The sequence below is a fragment of the Bombina bombina genome, chromosome 6 (genome assembly GCF_027579735.1).
Source record: "Bombina bombina isolate aBomBom1 chromosome 6, aBomBom1.pri, whole genome shotgun sequence".
Classification (NCBI taxonomy): domain Eukaryota; kingdom Metazoa; phylum Chordata; class Amphibia; order Anura; family Bombinatoridae; genus Bombina; species Bombina bombina.
This window is the reverse complement of record NC_069504.1, coordinates 815775026-815795189: the sequence shown is the minus strand read 5'-3', so window position 1 is coordinate 815795189 and position 20164 is coordinate 815775026. Positions and strand designations below refer to the sequence as shown.

At 41.5% G+C, this 20164-nt stretch overlaps 1 protein-coding gene and 1 pseudogene across 1 annotated transcript in view; both read right to left on the bottom strand.

The window, feature by feature from the left end:
* Positions 1-20164, bottom strand: part of CACNA1A (calcium voltage-gated channel subunit alpha1 A) — a 632851-nt gene that overhangs the window by 335338 nt on the left and 277349 nt on the right. The window contains exons 15-17 of the mRNA XM_053718181.1: positions 16496-16613; positions 16286-16353; positions 12140-12246 (exon numbers count right to left, since the gene is read on the bottom strand). Coding sequence (XP_053574156.1) covers positions 12140-12246; positions 16286-16353; positions 16496-16613 — 293 coding nt within the window. The remainder of the gene's footprint in view (positions 1-12139; positions 12247-16285; positions 16354-16495; positions 16614-20164) is intronic.
* On the bottom strand, positions 9584-9702 carry LOC128665260 (uncharacterized; annotated as a pseudogene).

Here is a 20164-nt window from a genome sequence, read left to right as displayed (position 1 = left end):
CCTTTGGAAGAAAACCAGGCTTAGTACGCAAAACCACCTTATCTGCATGGAACACCAGATAGGGCGGAGAAAACTGCAGAGCAGATAACTCTGAAACTCTTCTAGCAGAAGAAATAGCAACCAAAAACAAAACTTTCCAAGATAACAACTTAATATCTATGGAATGTAGAGGTTCAAACAGAACCCATTGAAGAACTGAAAGAACTAGATTTAAACTCCAGGGAGGAGTCAAGGGTCTGTAAACAGGCTTGATCCTAACCAGAGCCTGAACAAATGCTTGAACATCTGGCATAGCTGCCAGTTGTTTGTGTAGTAAGACAGATAAAGCAGAAATCTGTCCCTTTAGAGAACTCGCAGATAATCCTTTATCCAAACCTTCTTGCAGAAAGGAAAGAATCTTAGGAATGTTTACCTTATTCCAAGGGAATCCCTTGGATTCACACCAGCAGATATATCTTTTCCATATTTTATGGTAAATCTTTCTAGTTACCGGTTTTCTGGCCTGAACCAGAGTATCAATCACCGAATCTGAAAACCCACGCTTTGATAGAATCAAGCGTTCAATCTCCAAGCCGTCAGCTGGAGGGAGACCAGATTTGGATGTTCGAATGGACTCTGAACAAGAAGGTCCTGTCTCAAAGGTAGCTTCCATGGTGGAACCGATGACATATTCACCAGGTCTGCATACCAAGTCCTGCGTGGCCACACAGGAGCTATCAAGATCACCGAGACCCTCTCCTGTTTGATCCTGGCTACCAGCCTGGGAATGAGAGGAAACGGTGGGAACACATAAGCTAGGTTGAAGGTCCAAGGCGCTACTAGTGCATCCACTAGAGTCGCCTTGGGATCCCTGGATCTGGACCCGTAGCAAGGAACCTTGAAGTTCTGACGAGACGCCATCAGATCCATGTCTGGAATGCCCCATAATTGAGTCAACTGGGCAAAAATCTCCGGGTGGAGTTCCTACTCCCCCGGATGGAATGTCTGACGACTCAGATAATCCGCTTCCCAGTTTTCCACACCTGGGATGTGGATCGCAGATAGATGGCAGGAGTGATTCTCCGCCCATTGTATTATTTTGGTTACTTCTTTCATCGCCAGGGAACTCCTTGTTCCCCCCTGATGATTGATATATGCAACAGTCGTCATGTTGTCTGATTGGAATCTTATGAATCTGGCCTTTGCAAGCTGAGGCCAAGCCCTGAGAGCATTGAATATCGCTCTTAGTTCCAGAATGTTTATCGGGAGAAGAGACTGTTCCCGAGACCATAGTCCCTGAGCTTTCAGGGATTCCCAGACCGCACCCCAGCCCACTAGACTGGCATCGGTCGTGACAATGACCCACTCTGGTCTGCGGAAGCTCATTCCCTGGGATAGGTGGTCCAGGGATATCCACCAACGGAGTGAATCTCTGGTCTTCTGATCTACTTGAATCACTGGAGACAAGTCTGTATAGTCCCCATTCCACTGTTTCAGCATGCACAGTTGTAATGGTCTTAGATGAATTCACGCAAAAGGAACTATGTCCATTGCTGCAACCATCAACCCTACTACTTCCATGCACTGAGCTATGGAAGGACGTTGAACAGAATGAAGAACTTGACAAGCGCTTAGAAGTTTTGACTTTCTGACATCTGTCAGAAAGATCCTCATTTCTAAGGAATCTATTATTGTTCCCAGGAAGGGAACTCTTGTTGACGGAGACAGAGAACTTTTTTCTATGTTCACCTTCCATCCGTGAGATCTGAGAAAGGCCGATGTCTGTATGAGCCTTTGCTTTTGAAAGGGACGACGCTTGTATTAGAATGTCGTCCAAGTATGGTACTACTGCAATGCCCCTCGGTCTTAGAACCGCTAGAAGGGACCCGAGTACCTTTGTGAAAATTCTTGGAGCAGTGGCTAATCCGAATGGGAGGGCCACAAACTGGTAATGTTTGTCCAGAAAGGCGAACCTTAGGAACTGATGATGTTCTTTGTGGATAGGAATATGTAGGTACGCATCCTTTAGATCCACGGTAGTCATAAATTGACCTTCCTGGATAGTGGGTAGAATCGTTCGAATGGTTTCCATTTTGAACGATGGTACCCTGAGAAATTTGTTTAGGATCTTTAAATCCAGAATTGGTCTGAAGGTTCCCTCTTTTTTGGGAACTACGAACAGATTTGAGTAAAATCCCATTGCTTGTTCCGTCATTGGAACTGGGTGTATCACTCCCATCTTTAGCAGGTCTTCTACACAATGTAAGAACGCCTGTCTCTTTATTTGGTTTGAGGATAAGTGAGACATGTGGAACCTTCCCCTTGGGGGTAGTTCCTTGAATTCCAGAAGATAACCCTGAGAAACTATTTCTAGCGTCCAGGGATCTCTTGCCCAAGCCTGAGCAAAGAGAGAGAGTCTGCCCCACACTAGATCCGGTCCCGGATCGGGGGCTACTCCTTCATGCTGTTTTGTTAGCGGTAGCAGGCTTCTTGGTCTGCTTACCCTTGTTCCAGCCTTGCATCGGTTTCCAGGCTGGTTTGGACTGTGATGCATTACCCTCTTGCTTCGAGGATGCAGAATTAGAGGCCGGTCCGTTCATGAAATTATGAAAGGAACGAAAATTAGACTTATTCTTGGCCTTGAAAGGCCTATCTTGTGGGAGGGAGTGGCCCTTTCCCCCAGTGATGTCTGAGATAATCTCCTTCAATTCTGGTCCAAAGAGAGTTTTACCCTTGAAGGGGATGTTAAGCAATTTTGTCTTGGATGATACATCCGCTGACCAAGACTTTAGCCAAAGCGCTCTGCGCGCCACAATTGCAAACCCTGAATTTTTCGCTGCTAATCTAGCTAATTGCAAAGCGGCATCTAAAATAAAAGAGTTAGCCAACTTAAGTGCGTGAACTCTGTCCATAACCTCCTCATATGGAGTCTCTCTACTGAGCGACTTTTCTAGTTCCTCGAACCAGAACCACGCTGCTGTAGTGACAGGAACAATGCACGAAATGGGTTGTAGAAGGTAACCTTGCTGTACAAAAATCTTTTTAAGCAAACCTTCCAATTTTTTATCCATAGGATCTTTGAAAGCACAACTATCTTCGATAGGAATAGTAGTGCGCTTGTTTAGAGTAGAAACTGCCCCCTCGACCTTAGGGACTGTCTGCCATAAGTCCTTTCTGGGGTCGACCATAGGAAATAATTTCTTAAATATAGGAGGGGGAACAAAAGGTTTGCCGGGCTTCTCCCACTCCTTATTCACTATGTCCGCCACCCGCTTGGGTATAGGAAAAGCGTCGGGGTGCACCGGAACCTCTAGGAACTTGTCCATCTTGCATAATTTTTCTGGAAAGACCAAGTTGTCACAATCATCCAGAGTAGATAATACCTCCTTAAGCAGTGCGCGGAGATGTTCTAATTTAAATTTAAATGTCACAACATCAGGTTCAGCCTGTTGAGAATTTTTTCCTGAATCTGAAATTTCCCCATCTGACAAAACCTCCCTCATGGCCCCTTCAGATTGGTGTGAGGGTATGACAGAACAATTATCATCAGCGCCCTCCTGCTCTTCAGTGTTTAAAACAGAGCAATCGCGCTTTCTCTGATATGCAGGCATTTTGGATAAAATATTTGCTATGGAGTTATCCATTACAGCCGTCAATTGTTGCATGGTAATAAGCATTGGCGCGCTAGAAGCACTAGGGGCCTCCTGCGTGGGCAAAACTGGCGTAGACACAGAAGGAGATGATGTAGAACCATGTCTACTCCCTTCATCTGAGGAATCATCTTGGGCAATTTTATTATCTGTGGCAGTACTGTCCTTACTTTGTTTGGACGCTATGGCACAATTATCACACAATTTTGAAGGGGGAGACACATTGGCTTTCATACATATAGAACATAGCTTATCTGAAGGCACAGACATGTTAAACAGGCTTAAACTTGTCAATAAAGCACAAAAACCGTTTTAAAACAAAACCGTTACTGTCTCTTTAAATTTTAAACAGAGCACACTTTATTACTGAATATGTGAAAATATATGAAGGAATTGTTCAAAATTTACCAAAATTTCACCACAGTGTCTTAAAGCATTAAAAGTATTGCACACCAATTTTCAGAGCTTTAACCCTTAAAATAACGAAACCGGAGCCGGTTACAGATTTAACCCCTATACAGTCCCAGCTACAGCCTTTGCTGTGACTTTACCAAGCCCAGAGGGGAATACGATACCAAATTACGCCTTCTAGGAACTTTTCCAACTACTTTCAGGTCCTCACACATGCATCTGCATGTCTTGCACTCAAAAACAACTGCGCAGTAATGGCACGAAAATGAGGCTCAGCCTACAACTGGGAAGGCCCTTCCTGACTGGAAAAGGTGTCTAACATAGTGCCTGACGTTAAAAAACGTTCCCCAAGTTTATAAGTGTGAATTATCAGCATAAACATGTATAAAATGTCCAAATAAAGCAATCGATTTAGCCCATAAAAGTGTCTACCAGTTTTATAGCCCATATTAAGCCCTTTATTCTGTTTGAGACTAAGAAAATGGCTTACCGGTCCCCATGAGGGGAAATGACAGCCTTCCAGAATTACACAGTCTTGTTAGAAATATGGCTAGTCATACCTTAAGCAGAAAAGTCTGCTGTTTCCCCCAACTGAAGTTACTTCATCTCAACAGTCCTATGTGGAAACAGCAATCGATTTTAGTTACTGTCTGCTAAAATCATCTTCCTCTCACAAACAGAAATCTTCATCTTTTTCTGTTTCAGAGTAAATAGTACATACCAGCACTATTTTAAAATAACAAACTCTTGATAGTAGAATAAAAAAACTACAACTAAACACCACATACTCTTAACCATCTCCGTGGAGATGTTGCCTGTGCAACGGCAAAGAGAATGACTGGGGTGGGCGGAGCCTAGGAGGGACTATATGGCCAGCTTTGCTGGGACTCTTTGCCATTTCCTGTTGGGGAAGAGATATTCCCACAAGTAAGGATGACGCCGTGGACCGGACACACCAATGTTGGAGAAATTATGTTTATTATCATACTTAAAATGGTGGGTAATTTGCTGCATTTGTTTTTAATCAGGCAACCTAATACACACATAATTAATATAGGGTTAATGTTAAAAAAGTGTTTTTCTTCTTTGTAAAAAGAGCTGTGATGATGTCACTTCCTGCTAACCCCTCCCATGTGTGATTATTGGTTACCTGTTTTATGTTAGGTCTATAAAGGATGTGTTTTTTGTAATTATAATTAGCTTGAGAAAGGGGCAGGAGCCCTGAAACGTTGCTCTAATAAAAGGTATAGCCTTTATACCGTGTGCCACTTTGTGTCTGTATTCCTATAATAGTAAATAGTATTAATGCACTGCATAAAGATCTAACACGGAATAATAATTAATAAAAATATCTTATTTATAAACACATTTGAAAAATGGCCATTGCACGCAGAAACAAAGGAGCAGTTGATGATTTTAAAAAAGAGAGGGAAATAGCTCAGTTACTAACTGTAACTGCTCTGCTAACTCAGTGCACAAAAAACATAAAATACACAAAGAAATATAAATGTATTATAGAACCAGTTGCAGTTATGTTCCTATTTTAATATCAATATGTATTTACATATAAAAACATAAATTATGCTTACCAGATAATTTCCTTTCCTTCTGTATGAGGAGAGTCCACGGTTTCATTCATTACTTGTGGGAACACAGAACCTGGCCACCAGGAGGAGGCAAAGACACCCCAGCCAAAGGCTTAAATACCTCCCCACTCCCCTCATCCCCCAGTCATTCTGCTGAGGGAACAAGGAACAGAAGGAGAAATATCAGGGTATAAAAGGTGCCAGAAGAATAATAAAAATTTTGGTCCGCCCAATGGAGAAACGGCGGGGCCGTGGACTCTCCTCATACAGAAGGAAAGGAAATTATCTTGTAAGCATAATTTATGTTTTCCTTCTTAATATGAGGAGAGTCCATGGCTTCATTCATTACTTGTGGGAAACATATACCCAAGCTCTAGAGGACACTGAATGAAGAGGGTAAAAGAGAGGTGGACCCTATTCTGAGGGCACCACAGCCTGCAAAACCTTTCTTCCAAAATCTGCTCCAGCCGAAGCAAAAACGTCAAATTTGTAAAACTTTAAAAAGGTATGTAAGGAGGACCAGGTAGTCGCCCTACAAATCTGCTCCATAGAGGTCTCATTCTTGAAGGCCCAAGATGAAGCCACAGCTCGAGGTTGAATGAGCCGTAATCCTCTGAGGAGGCTTATGTCCTGCTGTTTCATATGCTAAGCAAATAATGCTCCTCAACCAAAAACTTTCAGAACAAGATTTAAGCTCCAAGGAGGAGCAGTAGGTCTAAACACAGGCCTGATTCTAGAAAGAACCTGAACAAAAGACTGAACATCAGGAAGCTCAGCGAGCCGAAATCTGTCCCTTTAAGGAACTAGCGGCAAGGCCCGTCTCCAAACCCTCCTGGAGAAAGGAAAGAATCCTGGACACCTTGACCTTATGCCAGCTTGAATGAGAGTATCAATCACTCTCTCAGAAAAACCTCTCTTGGCTAGGACTAAGTGTTCAATCTCTACGCAGTCAGCCTCAGAGAATCTAAATTCCGATGAACAAAAGGAGCCTGTTCCAGCAGATCCCTGCAACAAGGTAACCTCCATGGAGGAGATAAAGACATCCCCACCAGGCCTGCAAACTACATCCTTCACGGCCATGATGGAGCAATTAGTATTGCAGAAGCTTGCTCCTACTTGATGCGGGCCACTACCCGAGGGAGAAGTGGTAACGGTGGAAAAATGTAAACTAGATTGAACCTCAAAGGTACTGCTAATACATCTATTAGCTCCGCCTGGGGATCCCTGGACTGCGACCCATATCTGGGTAGCTTGCAATTGAGCTGGAACGCCATGAGATCTATCTCCGGCATCCCTCATCTGTTGCAAATCTCCGCAAACACCTCGGGATAGAGAGACAATTCCCCTGGATGAAAGGATTGTCTGCTGTGGAAATCCGCTTCCTAGTTGTCCACACCTGGGATATGGATCACTGATAGCGAGCAGTTGTGGGCCTTCACCCATTCCAGAATCCGAGATACTTTCCTCATTGCTAGGGAGCTCCTTGTTCCCCCCCCTGATAGTTGATGTAAGCCACTGAGGTTATGTTGTCTGATTGGAATCTGACAGACTGGGACAAACCTAGAAGAGGCCAAGCCTTAAAATCATTGAAGATCGCTCGAAGTTCCAAAATGTTGATCGGGAGGAGAGATTTCTCTCGAGTCCACAGGCCCTGTGCCTTCCTGGCACCTCAAACAGCTCCCCATCCTGATAGACTTGCGTCCGTAGTCACAATCTCCCAGGATGCTCTCAAGAAGGATGTCCCTTGGGACAGGTGATCTGGACAGAGCCACCAAGAGAGCGATTCTCTCGACCCGTTGTCCATAGAAATCTGTTGAGACAGATCCGAGTGATCGCCGTTCCACTGCCTCAGCAAGCACAGCTGAAGAGGTCTGAGATGGAATCTGGCGAATGGGATGATATCTATGCTGGACAATTTTGCAACGTCTCTGGTCTGTAAGAAATATCTTCATGGATATGGAATCTATTATCGTACCCAGGAATTCCACCCTGGTACTGGGGACCAGAGAACTCTTTTCTAAGTTTATCTTCCATCCATGAGATCGAAGAAGTAGAAGAGCTCTTGAATGGTCCTCTGCCAGCCGACAGGACGGAGCCTGAACCAGAATGTCGTCCAAGTATGGCGCTACTGCAAAACCTCTGGATCTCACCACCACAAATAGAGCCCCCAGAACATTTGTAAAGACTCTTGGGGCAGTAGCTAGACCAAATTGAAGAGCAACAAACGGGAAGTGCTGGTCCAGGAATGCAAATCTTAAGAACTTGAAGTGATCCTTGTGTATTGGCACATGAAGGTAAGCATATATTGTAGACATGAACTGTCCCTCTTCAACTTAGGGCAGGATGGACCTTATCTTCTCCATCTTGAACCATGGTACAGACAGGAACTTGTTTAAGCACTTTAGGTCCAGAATCAGGCGAAACGTACCCTCCTTCTTTGCGACCACATAAAGGTTTAAGTAGTACCCCAGACCTCTCTCTGCTAGAGGTACCGGCACAATTACTCACAGGGAGGAGAGATCCCTCATGCACCCAAGAAAAGCTTCTCGTTTTTCTGGACTTAAAGATAGGTTTGATAAGAGGAATCTGCCCCTGGGTGGATGAGATTTGAAACCTATCCTTTACCCTTGTTCGATGACCTTCAGAACCCAAGGGTCTTGTACGTTCCCAAGCCAAGCCTCCACAAAAAGAGATAGTCTGCCCCCACACGATCCAGCAACGGATCGGGGGCCACTCCTTCATGCCGATTTTGTTTCAGCTGGCTTCTTGTTCTGCTTGGATTTATACCAAGATTGAGACGGTTTCCAAGTTCCCTTGGACTGATCAGGCTTCGTGGAGGGCTGCTGGCATTGGGATTTATCCGAACAAAAGGGACGAAATTAGGACCCTGTCCTTTAGGTTCACTCTTCTTATCCTGCGGTAGAAAGGCACCTTTGCCCTCAGTGACCGTGGATATGATTTAGTCCAGGCCTGGACCAAAAAGAATCTTCCCCTTAAAGGAAGAAAAAGTAATCAAGATTTTGAAGTCATGTTTGCAGACCAAGACTTCAGCCAGAGTGCCCTAGGGGCTAGAACAGAAAAACCTGATGTCTTGGCATTCAGGCGAATGATCTGCATATTTGTATCACAGATAAAAGAAGTGGGATAGTAGTGCGCTTAGCAAGCGTGGAGATAGCTCCATCCACCTTAGAGATGGAAACCCACAACTCTAATTGGGAGTCTGGAACCGGGAACAATTTTTTAAAGAAAGAAGAAGGGGAAAAAGCAGATTCAAGTCTCTCCCATTCATTCTTAATAATATTAGCCATCTTTACAGGAACCGGGAAAGTCTGTGGCACTCATAACCCTTAAGTTAAATCAAGCTTAGGAATAGAAGGTTCCTCAGGTAATTTAGGTTCTGGAACCTCTAAAGTAGCCAACACTTCTTTTAACAGAAAGCGTAAGTGTTCGATCCTAAATCTAAAGTCTGGTTCCTCTGCAGCCGGAGGTTTAGAGGCAGCTAATTCCGACCCAGAAAGAACGTCCTCTGAAGTATCGGAGGCGTTCTCATCAGCGGATAATCTTGTATCAGATAAATCCAACAAGTTGGTAGATGACTCCTGGGAAGGATAGCAATATTTTACCTTTTGCTTAGCAGGGCGAGGTAAAGCACTAAAGGCCGCAGACACTGCCGTTTGTAGCTGGTCAGCAAAGTCTGGTGGTAATAGGGCCCCTCCTGAAGGAGGATTAGCAGTGCAATGGGAAGCTGCATGTGTAATAGGAGATGAATGCAGGGAATGCACCTCACGGGACGGTGACCCCTCAGAGGTGGATGGCTCAGTGGTACTAAACATCTTGGTTTTCTTAGATATAAGTACTTTATGAAGGCATGTGGAACATAATTGAGCAGGTGGGTATACCGTAGCCTCTTCACAAAAAAAAACAGGTATAAGATTTAGGTAAAGAGGGAGTATCCTCTAACGTTCGCACCTGGTGTTCCCAGGCGGTCTCCCATCCAGGTACTGACCAGGCCTGGCCCTGCTTAACTTCCGAGATGAGACGGGATTGGGTGCATTCACGGCAGTGTGGTGGTAGACTATCAGAGTCCTCCATAGCTAGTGCTTTCAAGATAGACTATAGAAAAAGATAAATGGCACCTTTATACCTCCAATGGTTGGGGCACTCACCACCGCCTATGACCCAGGCCCCACAAAGAAACTGCTTTGTCTCCTGTAAACCGCACAGTCAGGAAAGAGGAAATCAATGAGACCACACCCAGTCATGTGGTGTGCCATGCAAGGCCACCCCTGCTCCTGGAATAAGCGCACTAAACCTAACAGGCTGTGCAGTTATCCAAAAACGAAAGTAAAACCTGAATGTTCCAACATCTGCCTGAGCCTCACCTCATACATAAAACATAATAAAGCAAATTATGCGTAAATCCCCCCTGTTCAATAATTCTCTTCCGGAGACATTAACCTTTGATTCCATACAGATAAAAGGAGTCACACTATGATCCTGTCATATGTTTATAAAACAATCTTACCGGAATCATCGCCGTGGAACACACAGCCTCTCAAGTTTGACAGTCTTGTAGTATCGCACCTGACATGAACTTGAGTGATAGAAGCAGGCAGTGAAACTTGTCAACACTGATTGCTTAGGAGCCGTTAATATGAGTCTGGATGGTTTCACAGAAAGACTCTCTCTGCATCTCCAGACCCTAACATTCGCCCATGCTCTCACTGAGAGGCTGACAAGGCTACTTAAAACTCCAGTCCCATACCGAAGGGTACTACCCTCCATAAGAGACTACTCTGAATCTTCCGACACTTCTCTGCCATTCTCCTGTGACAAAAGGCAAAGAATGACTGGGGGATGAGGGGAGTGGGGGAAGTACTTAAGCCTTTGGCTGGGGTGTCTTTGCCTCCTCCTGGTGGCCAGGTTCTGTATTCCCACAAGTAATGAATGAAGCCGTGGACTCTCCTCATATTAAGAAGGAAAATATAATGAAGCACATATCTCCACAATTCCAACAAGGCCTATGCCTAGGGCAGCAATAAATATTACATATAGCAATAAATTTAAAAAAAAATAAATAAAACAAAAAAAATGTTTTTCCTTAAATAAAACACATTTTCATAAATTTAATGTATCTTTGTTTTGTGATCTACATAACTCCCTTGTCTTACTCTCTAGAGGCAATCACAGGTTTGAAGTGCAGCCGTTAAACATAATTTTTACAGTGTAAGGTCCAGTTGCTATAGCAACAAAGTTGTTATGGCGCAACTTTCAAGAAATCCAACGTCGGATGGAAGCGTTAACACAGTGTTAACTAACACATACACTAAAAGACCGACTGCACGCACTGCACAACATATTTCAATGGAAACCTGGTACTAAAATGGAGCCGTAAATTACTTTTAGCTGTCAGCCACTTTGGTAGTTTATAGCTCCATTTTTAACAACTCAATGGAAACAAGCCCTATGAAACATCTAAATAATAAAGGTGGAATTAGTCCACCTTAGTTACATGTGTATGTCCCCTGTCTATGATGTACCTCAAAATGTATGTACCTATTAATAGCCTGCAGTCTATGTAGTATATAAAATGTCCTAAGTTACCTTGAGATGCACCCACTCTACTGTACTTCTAGCATCAGAAAAGACTATTTCCAGTAGAGAGCCCATCCAGAGCTGTGTCAGCAACAGTAGAGCATATCACAAAGAGCACAACAACAACCCAAAAGGAGGAGGTTAAGGGACAAGTCCTTGCGACACCTGTGGCAGACTAATCCAAAAGGAGGACTCTAAGGGACCAGTCCCTGCGACACCTGTGGTAGGCTAGTGATAAATTCCTGCAGGAAAATTATTTTCACTGCCTAAGTACTCTGATACTTCTCTCTGTATAAATCCAGGAATCTTGAGAGGGAGAAAATGTCTCACATAGGTTTGAGAACCCTCTTTTTGTTCACAAAGAAATAGGAGCATCTCACTTCTTCACCTTCCTCTTGAGAGGCAAAGATAACAGAATACCAGAGTAGTAGGAGGGATTAAACACTCTTAGAGTTTTGTAATGTTTTGCCTCCTCCTAGTGGCCAGGAGTTGAATCCCAGGAGTATTGACTTGTGGACTCTCATCACCTTATGAAAGAAAACTAAAACATTTAAATGTGGACAGGTTAAACTATCAATTCTTACATTTATACTTATCAGATTATCTGACGTATCATGTTATCAATCAATACAATATAAAACAAACAATGAACTTATGTCATTAGTATGTTATGTAGCAGGAAAGCAGATGTTCATAAATCAGCTACATCTTCAAATAATTGTAGGACTTAAACTTTAACACGGAGAAGAGACAAAGAGGAAGAGTAGACTGTGAGTTTTCCTCTCCAAATAGGTTTGAAACTAATACTTTTCTTCCATTCTCTATCATCGTGTAATATTCAATAAATAACACAATACAGAGCCCAACATATCCTGCACTACATCTTCTGCTTTAATAAATCAAGGCCACTTTACTTACGCAGCTATAGACATGTTGGCCGCAGACAGTGGGCTGACCTCTGACACTTCTTTTGCTTTTTGAAGAGCTAGTTTCTGGTTTGTTGCCTCCTCTTCCTCCTGTTCATCCTGTAAAAATATAAGGTTAGTTCAGTAAGGGCTATTATCACGGATTATTTATTTTATCTTCCAATACATAAAAACAAGATGGTCTATACCAGAAGTGAAAAAAGAGATATGTCCCAATTATTTATGCAAACCAAACACACGTATATATTTAGTTGGGGACCTACACCGGCTACCAGATCCGGAACATAGGGGCCTGCAATGGCCCAAGGAAAACAGACGGCATAAGCAGTGGTGAGTCACTGATAATACTACTTCAGTTCAGAGATTTACAGGTCTTACATTTTACTATGGAGGATTCTTTTTACTATTTTAAAAGAATTTTTGCAAGAATACAACAACAATACCACAGAGCTTGTTCGTCCTCAGTGAGATATGGTGCTTGATGAAAGCTTAGGGTTTAGAGTACTATTCAGAAACGGAGGGCCCTACTACTGAAGTACAACTTGCAGAGTTCACTTTTGAGCCATCTTTCCACTTACAATATAGGGGCCTATCTATCAAGCTCCGAAAGGAGCTTGATGGCCCGTGTTTCTGGCGAGTCTTCAGACTCGCCAGAAACAGTAGTTATGAAGCAGCGGTCTAAAGACTGCTGTTCCATAACCTGCCCGCCCACTCTGAGCAGGCGGACAGACATCGCCGCAATTCAACCCGATCGAGTACGATCGGTTTGATTGACACCTTCCTGCTGGCAGCCGATTGGCTGCGATTCTGCAGGAGCTGCTGGTGCAATGCTGAATACGGAGAGCGTATTGCTCTCCGTATTCAGCGAGGTCTGGCGGACCTGATCCGCACTGTCAACAGAGACATGGCATGATCAGTTAATGATGGAGGAAATCAGAACCACAGTTAACCCAGCGCTAGTCTTAGCACTGAAAGTGAAGACTTTGGTTCTCTGGATTGCCTATGCCTGCAGCAGTTTCTAGGCTTTTAGAGAGTGGGGAGAGTCGCAATGATGATATTTGAGTTAGCAGTGAGCTGTGCAGGGTTGAGCTTGTCAGAACAGCTATGACCAAGGAGAGATGTAAGCAACAAGAGCAAATAATTGTTTTTGTTCAGAGCATTGGCCATAAGGGACTTTAATTAGTGGCTGCTACAAACCACTTTGATATTTTATATGTATATGAAGATCAGGGCAGAGTTAGCCCTTAAAGGGGCATAAAACCCGATTTTTTTTCTTCTTCCATGATTCAGATAAATCATGTGATTTTAAATAACTTTCCAATTCATTTCTATTATCTAATTTGTTCTGTTCTCTTTATATCCTTTGTTGAAAATGATACCTAGGTAGACTCAGGAGCTAATGATTGGTTTCTGCACATAAATGCCTCATGATATTGGCTCACCCAATGCATTATCTAGCTCCCATTAGTGCATTGCTGCTCCTTCAACAAATGATGCCAAGAGAATGAAGTAAATATGATGATAGAACTTTATTGGAAAGTTGTTTAAATTATATTCTTTATCTGAATCATGAAATACATTTTTTGGGTTTCAAGTCCCTTTAACTCTTATCTGTAACCTCATACAATATCGAGCTGATGGTGTAAGGCTATAAACGAGTTGCACTCTCTATAAATTACACTTTAAAAGATTCAACAAGCATTTCAAGTCTATACATACCCTTCATATAATTAACTGGGATAGAGCGTATGTGCTCGGTAAACACCAAGTAGATTCTTCACAGTTGTATGTCTTTATTAGCCTTATGCTCTTATACAATAACAGCCTCACAATGATAGTTTTCTTTTTTCACGCTCTTATATTTGTAGCTTCAAAAGGTTTTTATAGAGGTATCCTCTGCTCCTGGTTTATATAACCTATAATCTTTTCTTAATTATGAGGAGTGTATCTCTTTGACGAATTGAATAGTTACCTCCAAGCAATGATTTTATACACCCGCTTAGATATCCTATAGAGATGAGACCGCTATATGTATTTATTTTATAAGCCTGTAACATATGCCGTATTCTGTCTTTCTGTGGTGTCTTGCAGATTATAAGAATGATTATTCTGGTAAGATTTATATTATTAGTGGCAGTTAAGTCTGTTGCGTTGTAAATTCTAGTTTAAAGAGATGATTCCTGATTCATGATTCAGATAAAGCATGCAATTTTAAGCAACTTTCTAATTTACTCCTATTATCAATTTTTCTTTGTTCTCATGTTATCTTGATTTGAAAAAGCAGCAATGAAAGGTTAGGAGCCGGCCCATTTTTAGTTCAGCACCTGGGTAGTGCTTGCTAATTGGTTTGCTACATTTAGCCACAAATCAGCAAGTGCTACCCAGGTGCTGAACAAAAAATGGGCTGTCTCTAAAGCTTACAGTACTGCTTTTTCAAATCAAGATAGCATGAGAACAAAGAAAAATTGATAATAGGAGTAAATTAGAAAGTTGCTTAAAATCTCACGCTCTATCTGAACCATGAAAGAAAAAAATTGGGTTTAGTATCCCTTTAAGGTTAAGTTTGTAAGTATGTACGTAGAGAGAAGATTCCTTTTATAAGTTAGAAGTCAGTATATTGAAATATACACTTGCTATAGTTCTTCGCCTGACAGTTCTGTATTAACAGACATGTATATTTGGCTTAAAGCAGATTTCGGTTTCTTACATATAGGGGCATATGTATCAATGTGCGAGCGAACATGATACGAAGTAGCTTATCATGACCGCTGCACATCGCTACACATTGATAAATGCCGACGGCATACGCTGTCGGCATTCATCATTGCACCGGCAGTTCTGATAAGTTACGGAGCAACGGTGTTTAGACCGCGAGGAAACAAGGGGCATCAAGCTCCATATGGAGCTTGAAAAATATGCCCCAAAGACTCAACCTTCCCGCTCACTTGCTTACAAGAAGTTTTTTTAGTAAATCTGTATATTATCCCTACTATGAAGTGAAATAAGTTTATGCTTTTAGCAAAGAAGGCTTCACTTTTTAGTTTTCATTTGGACGTTTGCAGGTGCGCATATAAATATTTATCATAGCCCTATTCTTCCCATATCAGCTAATCTAGGCTGGGAGATCAGATTACTGTGCTGTATGTATCTGTTTCATCTGGCAGTTATAATGTGAATCAGATATCTACAGATACTCACCTGAGCATTAGTCTGGGATTAAATACTTACTAATGGCCCCATGGACTAAGTCGGGTGTGGACAAGGTTCTCGGTTTTGGCTAAGTCAGGTGTGGACAAGGTTCTCGGTTTTGGCTAAGTCAGGTGTGGACAAGGTTCTCGGTTTTGGCTAAATCAGGTGTGGACAAGGTTCTCGGTTTTGGCTAAGTCAGGTGTGGACAAGGTTCTCGGTTTTGGCTAAGTCAGGTGTGGACAAGGTTCTCGGCGTCAAATGGACTGTTGCCAAATACTTTTTTACATTGCGGAAACAGGCACGCCCCATAAGGGCTCAAAAGCAGCATATGCTGCTAAGTACATTGGGTCCTATGTTCCTATCTAGATTTATTTGTTGTTAACCCCAATAAGCATTTACTTAATATCCTTGCCTTTTATGACAGTGTAAAAGCTCCACTAGCTACTTCTTATTATTGTTATACTTAAGTATAAATGATCACTAGACAGCATGGCTATAAGCCTATTTCTCTAAGAAACGAAAGGAACAATCCCATGTGTGTTCTAAGGTTTATCTTAATTTACAATATATAAGAATGTCCATAAGTGGTCTATATTTCATGTACCATCTACCTGGTATTTACAGTAAACAGTGTGTTATATACAGAGGTCCAAGCTTGACCTCATTGTGATGGATTGATAGTGTTATTTAGTTTTTGTATCATTTTACAGATGTACTGTTATGCTATGCAACTCATTACTGGGTTATTTGTCTAAGTAGTTACTGTTTCATTCAATGTCATATATATTTGTGATAGTAAAATCACTTGCTTACTGTATAGTATTTTATTTGTACTATTGTTGTTTCAATCCTCAATAATAATAAAAAAGTCTTACTTACTGGTTCGTTAGCCTGTATATGGCAGTGGATCAAGGATATTACCTTACTACTAACCTGCCCTTAATCTTACCTTAGTAAGCTCCTGAGCGTTGGCAAGATTGTCCACAGCGATGGCCAAGAAGACATTAAGCAAGGTGTCTGAGATTCAGGGTAAGTTAATTGAAAACACAGAGAACAGTCATATTACCCTTCTGTATTGCCCCAAATAATTGTACTGTATGCTTCATTATTTGTACATACTGTATATTGCTATACTAAAATAAATTTATTTTAAGGATACAGTTCCCAAAAAGTGTGAGGATAATGAAGTAGATTGAGAATAACATTCCAGTATTCACACCACCCTGAGACTTGATACCGTCGTACATCACCGCATTCCAATCTTCACCAGTCAAGATCTAAGGATAGATAGAAAGAAAGAGGGTAGGTCCAACTGTTTACATATGTGCATATTTATACCTAAACTGCTGTATCATTTTATCTTACATTGTTAGTTACTGTTGCTACTGAATTTTTAATGATTCAGATAGGACATGCAATATTAAACAACTTTCCAATTTATTTTTATCATCAAATGTTCTCTGTTCTCTTGGTATTCTTTGTTGAAAGCTACAGCTAGGTAGGCTTATATACTAATTTCTAAGACCTTGAAGGCTGCTGCTTATCTCAGTGCATTTTGACAGATTTTCACAGCTACACAGCGCTAGTTCATGTATGCCATATAGATAACATTCTTCTCAATACCGCACTGATTGGCTAAAATGCAAGTCTGTCAAAAGAACTGAAAAAAGGGGGCAGTCTGCAGAGGCTTAGATACAAGGTAATCACAGAGGTAAAAAGTACATTAATATAACCGTGTTGGTTGTGCAAAACTGAGGAATGTGTAATACAAAATTCTGAGTAGACTGTTCCTTTAAATGCAATTGTAAGCCTTTAGACTATTTCAAAAACATATATTTAGAAATAGTATATGAATTCTTCTGATGTATGTTAGTTTTTAGAAAGTTAATTTAAAAAGACAGTAATATAACATTTATAAGTATACACGGTAAAAAACTTTTCAGTACGTTTTATTTATTTAGCTCAGTTTTCCTGTTATTTTAATCTTATTTTTTAGTTAACTAGAGCAGATTAATATCATAGAATGGAATCACCCCTGGGGGTAGCTTATTTTAGCCCAATTGTGCTTATTACAGGGTAGAACTTTGATGTAGTATATCAGTCTGATCCTGCCTAACAAGGTCAGTCCAGCCCATGAAATACCAGGCAATCTTCACCTGATCAAGGGAAATGGCAACCCCGACAATCATTTCAGCCTTCTTTCTCAGCACATTGGGCAAAGAGTACTCGTCTGGTTTCCCCATCACCCTTAGGGAGATTTTCTTGAGGGTCGTAATAAAAATACAAACAGAAGCCGTGCAAAAAGATTCAAAATCTTTATGAAAATTTATATGTAGGTTAATTCATTTTCTGTTAGCTAATATCCTTATTATAGGGCAAGCGAACATCAATAAATGCCGACAGCATATGCTGTCGGCATTTATCATTGCATGAGCATTTCACTATAAATAAGAGCTCCACTTGTAATCTATCCCATAGACATCTATTAAATTATCATGTCTCCCCCAATAAGTTATATACCCTGCATAGCAAAAAGGAATATTTAAAGCTTGGTTCATTATACAATAATTGGAATTTAATGGAGCCTATATTCCGCCATTTTCATCAATGAACTAGCTTTATAAAAAAACATAATTTCCTTTCTTTCATATTGGCAAGAGTCCATGAGCTAGTGACGTATGGGATATACAATCCTACCAGGAAGGGCAAAGTTTCACAAACCTCAAAATTCCTATAAATACACCCCTCACCACACCCACAATTCAGTTTAACGAATAGCCAAGTAGTGGGGTGATAGTCCATGAGCTAGTGACGTATGGGATATCAATACCCAAGATGTAGAACTCCACGCAAGAGTCACTAGAGAGGGAGGGATAAAAATAAAGAACAGTAATTTTCCGCTGAAAAAATAATCCACAACCCAAATTATAAGTTTATTCTTTAATGACAAGAAAAACTTAAAACATAAGCAGAAGAATCAAACTGAAACAGCTGTCTGAAGAACTTTTCTACCAAAAACTGCTTCTGAAGAAGCAAATACATCAAAACGGTAGAATTTAGTAAATCTATGCAAAGAGGACCAAGTCGCCGCTTTGCAAATCTGATCAACTGAAGCTTCATTCTTAAAAGCCCACGAAGTGGAGACTGATCTAGAAGAATGAGCTGTAATTCTCTGAGGCGGGGCCTGACCCGACTCCAAATAAGCTTAAAGAATCAAAAGCTTTAACCAAGAAGCCAAGGAAATAGCAGAAGCCTTCTGACCTTTCCAAGAACCAGAAAATATAACAAATAGACTAGAAGTCTTCCTGAAATATTTAGTAGCTTCAACATAATATTTCAAAGCTCTCACCACATCCAAAGAATGTAAGGATCTTTCCAAAGAATTCTTAGGATTAGGACACAAGGAAGGGACAACAATTTCTCTACTAATGTTGTTAGAATTCACAACCTTAGGTAAAAATTTAAATGAAGTCCACAGAACCGCCTTAGACTGATGAAAAATCAGAAAAGGAGATTCACAAGAAAGAGCAGATAGCTCAGAAACTTCTAGCAGAAGAGATGGCCAAAAGGAACAACATTTTCCAAGAAAGTAGTTTAATGTCCAAAGAATGCATAGGCTCAAATGGAGGAGCCTGCAAAGCCCTCAAAACCAAATTAAGACTCCAAGGAGGAGAGATTGATTTAATGACAGGCTTGATACGAACCAAAGCCTGTACAAAACAGTGAATATCAGGAAGTTTGGCAATCTTTCTGTGAAATAAAACAGAAAGAGCAGAGATTTGTCCCTTCAAGGAACTTGCAGACAAACCCTTATCCAAACCATCCTGAAGAAACTGTAAAATTCTAGAAATTCTAAAAGAATGCCAAGAAAATTTATGAGAAGAACACCATGAAATGTAAGTCTTCCAAACTCGATAATAAATCTTTCTAGAGACAGATTTACGAGCTTGTAACATAGTATTAATCACTGAGTCAGAGAAACCTCTATGACTTAGCACTAGGCGTTCAATTTCCACACCTTCAAATTTAATGATTTGAGATCCTGATGGAAAAACGGACCTTGAGACAATAGGCCTTAACGGAAGTGGCCAAGGTTGGCAACTGGACATCCGAACAAGATCTGCATACCAAAACCTGTGAGGCCATACTGGAGCCACCAGCAACACAAACAATTGTTCCATGATGATTTTGGAGATCACTCTTGGAAGAAGAACTAGAGGCGGGAAAATATAAGCAGGTTGATAACACCAAGGAAGTGTCAATGCATCCACTGCTTCCGCCTGAAAATCCCTGGACCTGGACAGGTATCTGGGAAGTTTCTTGTTTAGATGAGAGGCCATCAGATCTATCTCTGGAAGACCCCACATCTGAACAATCTGAGAAAACACATTTAGATGGAGAGACCACTCCCCCGGATGTAAAGTCTGACGGCTGAGATAATCCACCTCCCAATTGTCTACACCTGGGATATGCACCGCAGAAATTAGACAGGAGCTGGATTCCGCTCAAACAAGTATCCAAGATACTTCTTTCATAGCTTGGGGACTGTGAGTCCCACCCTGATGATTGACATATGCCGCTGTTGTGATATTGTCTGTCTGAAAACAAATGAACGGTTCTCTCTTTAACAGAGGCCAAAACTGAAGAGCTCTGAGAATTGCACGGAGTTCTAAAATATTGATTGGTAACCTCACCTCTTGAGATTTGCAAACTCCTTGTGCTGTCCGAGATCCCCAAACAGCTCCCCTACCTGAAAGACTCGCATCTGTTGTGATCACAGTCCAGGTTGGCCGAACAAAAGAAGCCCCTTGAACTAAACGCTGGTGAT